Here is a 5163-nt window from a genome sequence, read left to right on the forward strand (position 1 = left end):
TGATCGAACTACCATGTTGAGAGAGGTTCGTATCCATTGCCCAGCTATTGCCCCTTGGGTCGAGTACTTGTATTGTCAACCTGCGAGGTTATATTTGGGTGATGGCTACATATGGTCTGCTAATGGGGTACAGCAAGGCGACCCCTTGGGTCCCCTTCTCTTTGCACTAGTATTGCATCCCCTGATTCTACAGATCTAGTCCAGTTGTCAGTTATTACTATAGGCTTGGTACCTAGATTATGGGACACTGATCGGAGATACAGAACAGGTGGCAAAAGTTTTGAGTATGATTCAAGAAGAAGGACCTTCTTACGGGCTGGTTTTTAATGTGGCTAAAACTGAGATATTTTGGCCATCACTGGATCCACGTCGCTCCACTCCCGGTCTCTTTCCTTAAGCTTTGTCACATCCTCAGCAGGGGGTCAGGTTGCTTGGAGGTGCGGTCAACACTTATTCATCTTTTGTCATGGGCCTTGCTCGCAAAAGTTGAAAAGGTTATAACTTTGATGGACCATTTAGCTACATTGGATGATCCACAGTGTAAGTTAGTGCTCTTACGTGCTTGTGCAGGGTTCTCTAAGTTGGTCTTTACGATTCGTACTTGTCCACCATCCCTATTTAGAGAGGCAGCTAAGACTTTTGATCGGCATCTCCGCAGTGTTCTCCAAGGTATTGTGGTTTCTGATGGTCCTGACTTCGGTGATTTGCAGTGGCGTTTATCGACACTCCCGTTACGTCTTGGTGGGTTAGGTGTTTATTGTGCCACTGATGTCTCTACTTTTGCTTTTATGGCCTCCCACTGTCAGACTTCTGAGCTTCAGAACCACATTCTTAAGAGTTGTGGCCCAGTACCTTTGGATGAGATTCTTGATGTTGCTAGCAGTGCATTGAGTCTCTGTCTACCCGATTTTGACCTCAGTTCTATGGCTGTGAATGCTACCGTCCCCTCAAAACCACAAAAAGTTTTGGCGGAAGCATTCTATGGTAAGATTGTTGCTGGTTTTGAGAGGGAGTTTATGTTATCTGCTCGTTAGAAAACAGTCATTGGATGCTTGTAGTCAGAACATGCAAATGATTTCCTACTTGCTATTCCGATGGAGGGACTTGGACAGCGTATGTCACCGGTAGAGTATCGTTCTATTCTCCGGTACCGTCTCATGATTCTTTTGTACTCTGATGGTGGTTTATGCCTTGTTTGCAAAAAGAGTAGACTAGATGCTTTTGGGGACCATGCAGCACATTGTAGATATTTCCCAGGTTTCAAATACCGACATGATCATGTCAGAGATATTTTATGTGATGCATTTTGGAGGGCTAGGATACAAGTGAAGAAAGATGCTCCTGTGAATTTTCTCACTGATCCGAATGAGGGGAGATCGACACTTCGGCCTGTAGATGTATTGATCTACGGTTGGTCTGAGGGGAGGCATGCGTGTGTTGATGTAACTGGAGCCTCTCCATTGGTAGGGCTTGGGAATGGAGTCTTTGACGTGGGAGAAGTAGCTAATAGAGCAGTGGCAAGGAAAATTGAGAAACACGAGGAGGCTTGTAGAGCTAACCAGCATTGTTTCATTCCTTTCAGTTTTGACACTTTTGGTTTTGTGGCATAACAGTCTGTTGAGCTCTTTAAGAGATTGCAGAAAGTTATAGACTGCAACGTAATGACAGTTGGTTCTAACAAGTTTGCTTTTAGGAGGATATGATTTGCCATTCAGAAAGGACTTGCGGCACAGCTTGTTGCACACTTGTCCTAATTATTTGTAAAACTCGTTATCATTATTAATAAAATTTCCACTTCAAAAAAAAAAAAAAAAAAAAAAAAAAAAAAAAAAAATAGCACTTTTTGGTTTTCACTGTATCAGTTCTTTGTTCTTGACTTATTGTCTTCTTCCGGCTTCCGCAGTTCCAGTTCCGTGCAGACGGCATAGTTCCGCCCAAGTCCCAATCCATTTATCATTTTATTCCCTATTCATTACCTAAGGTAAATTATTTTGCATTATGCCTATATTTTTTATTTCATTTTTGTTTTCAAATTTTCAAATACTAATGTGTTCTCTACTTGACTACTTGACTTATTGCCTTGTTAACTTGTAGTTTATGTTGGAGTATTAGATTATCATTTAATTTTTGGTCTTATTCCCTATTCACAACCAAACATGTTTATTCAAAAACTATTTTTAGAATAAATATTTTTTCATAAAAATGTTTTTTAAGAAAAAATGAGACCCAAACAACCACTTATTGTTTTCCATGCTTTATATTTGAACAAATCCGCCGAAGCGTCCTGCATTCACTGTTGAAGGTTTTAAATGTTGGAAGAAGATTAATAATGGAAAGAATTGTTCCTTTTTACAACATGAAGGAGGTCCATGCTCACCTCATAGGTCGGCGATGATAGCTTGTGAAAATTTTCATGAATCCTTCTCGATATATATATAAAGAAGAGGTTGTTAAGAACCGTTTGCTAGTCAAAGCTATTTTTCAGTGTATTCAATTTCTTGCACTACAAGGGATTTCTTTTAGAGACCATGACGAGTTCAAAAAGTCAAAAAAATGGTGGAAATTTCAAGGGAGTGTTGGGATTTGCAGCGATGTTGGATGACAAGGTTGCAGAATTATTAAAAGATGCTTCGAGAAATGCCACATATACCTCACATTAAATTCAAAAGACATTTTTGCATATCTATGCCGATAAAGTGAGAAAGAGAATTCGTGAGGAAATTAGTGATGCAAAATTTTGTGTCCTTGTTGATGAAACACAAGATAATTCAAACAAAAAAATGGTGATTGTCAAAAGATTTGTTGATATAGGTGGTTTTGTTAGAGAGCATTTTCTTGGTATTGTTGGTGTTAAAGACACATGTGCTTTAACTTTGAAAGAAGCTATATGCAATATCCTTGCTCACCATAATTTGCATATTATAAATATGAGAGGTAAATGTTATGATGGTGCTAGCAATATGCGTGGTCAATGGAATGGATTACAGGTATTGTTTCTGAAGGAGTGTCCATATGCATATTATGTGCATTGCTTTGCACATCGTCTATAACTTGCTCTAGTTGCGGCTAGCTTCTAAAGATGTTTATGATGTTTGGTTGTTTTTTTCCAAGTTGGCTTCCATTGTTAATCTTCATGTTGCACCTAAGTGTAAACAGGAGTTGGAAGATACTCGAAAAAATGAAATTGATAAGCTGGTAGCTAGTGGTCAACTTGTTACCGAAAAAAGAGCTAATCAAGGTTCTACTTTGCAACGAGCAGGAGATACTGGATGGAGTTCTCATTTTGCTTCGGTTTGTAGCCTGAAAGAGATGTTTGATTCAATTTGTATAATTTTTGAAAGCGTCACGAAGAACGGGTCAAACAACTCTATGCGTGGGGAAGCTAGAGGTGCTATTCTTGCAATGAAAAGTTTTGAGTTTGTCTTTATTTTTCATTTATTACATAAGACTATGGGAATTACTAATGTCTTGATGTGTAAAGCCCTGCAAGAAGAGTCCCAAGATATTTTAAATGCTATCAGCTTAGTCTCTAGTATGAAAGCACTTCTTCAAGAATTAAGAGGATCTTCTTGGGACACTTTCCTTAGCGATATGATTTTGTTTTGCAAAAAGCATGACATTGATATGCCTAATATGGGTGCTTGACACATGGTGGGTACAAGTCGTTCTTGCCATCATAAAGACTACATTACAGTTGAGCATCATTATCGCGTTGAGTTATTTAATGATGTAATAGATTACCAGTTGGTGGAATTAAAGAATATATTTCTAGAAAAAACAATTGAGCTTCTTTATTTTAGTTCCGCTTTGGATCCGAAAGATGCTTTTAAGTCTTTTTGCATGATGACATTTGCAAACTCGCAGAAAAGTTTTATTGTGGAAATTTCACGAAGCAAGAGATACATCATTTGAGAAGTCAATTTCAACATTACAAACTTGATGTGCTCAAGCATTCTCTTTTTCAGAAATTGTCTACCATCTCTGAATTATGTCAAAGACTAGTTGAAATAGGAAAGATAAAGATCTATTATTTGATTGATAGATTGATTCATCTTGTCTTGACACTTCCTGTTTCCACAACAACTACAGAACGAGCATTCTCAGCTATGAAATTGCTCAAAACACGACTTCGTAACAAGATGGGGGATGAATTTCTTGCAGATTGCATGGTTATTTACATTGAACGGGAATTTGCTAAAGAAGTTGATTTGGATGCAATAATAGATGTATTTGATAAGAATCCACGCAGATCAAAACTTTACTAGTGTGATGCTAATGTGCTATATTATTCTTGCACAAATCTTTGTTATGTTTGTCTAGGTCTATAGTGAAAACACTCTTTTGTCCATTTTGGGTAAGGTAATAAAAGCGATAACTCTTTTGTGTATCAATGCTAGCTAATTATGAACTCAAATAGATATTAAGATAATTTTCCGTAGACATTGATTATTGGTTCCTAAAAAAATCTTTAAACACCCCCCATCTAAAATCTTGGATCCGCCCCTGTATTCATATACGAGAGGAGGTCTCGGGGACATCTGAAGGACTGGACACCTTCACATGTCAACATATTTCACCTTATAGAGAAGAAGTTTCATGGAAAAAAGAACTGTCGGCCTGTAAATTTTGAAGTGCAGCGTCCCTAACATGTGGATCACTTCTTAATAATATCCGCAGGTACACAATTAGCTCAGTGCATTATATTTCCATTTCCCACCTTTCTCGTCTTTATATATATATATATATAGTAGTCCCTTTTCGGGGTCATTGGGGTTGTCCACGTAAGTAGGGGGATTAAGAAAAAATAGAGAAAAATAATAATAAGTAAGAGTCCCAATTATTTATGTTTCCTTTATATACTAAATCTCTTTTCAAGAGTCCTAATTAATTATGTTTCCTATTTCATAATCTATACACATCCAAACAAAGAATAATAAGGATTACAGGAGAGACTCTCTTCTTCAAGAGTCCTAATTAATTATGTTTCTTTTTCCTAATCTATACACATCCAAACAAAGAATAATAAAGATTACAAGAGAGACTCTATTCAAATCAGGAGAAAAAAATTGCTTATAAAAAAGATAGAGAAACAAGCTGCGAGAAAAAAACTTAAATAGGAACTAAAAGTTCCAATTCTTGAACTTCTAAGTATCCCATATTCTT

The 5163-nt window shown here is 37.2% G+C and overlaps 1 protein-coding gene across 1 annotated transcript; it reads left to right on the plus strand.

Moving 5' to 3' along the window:
• Window positions 1-2780: 2780 nt before the first annotated feature.
• LOC147511808 (uncharacterized) lies at window positions 2781-4265 on the plus strand. The gene is made up of 3 exons (XM_086598570.1): window positions 2781-2987; window positions 3112-3291; window positions 3966-4265. Exons 1-3 carry the CDS (start codon window positions 2781-2783, stop codon window positions 4263-4265), a joined length of 687 nt encoding a protein of 228 aa, XP_086454696.1.
• The last annotated feature ends 898 nt before the right edge of the window (window positions 4266-5163 follow it).

Source organism: Coptis chinensis, chromosome 3, assembly GCF_015680905.1.
Source record: "Coptis chinensis isolate HL-2020 chromosome 3, ASM1568090v1, whole genome shotgun sequence".
In the NCBI taxonomy this organism is placed as follows: Eukaryota; Viridiplantae; Streptophyta; class Magnoliopsida; order Ranunculales; family Ranunculaceae; genus Coptis; species Coptis chinensis.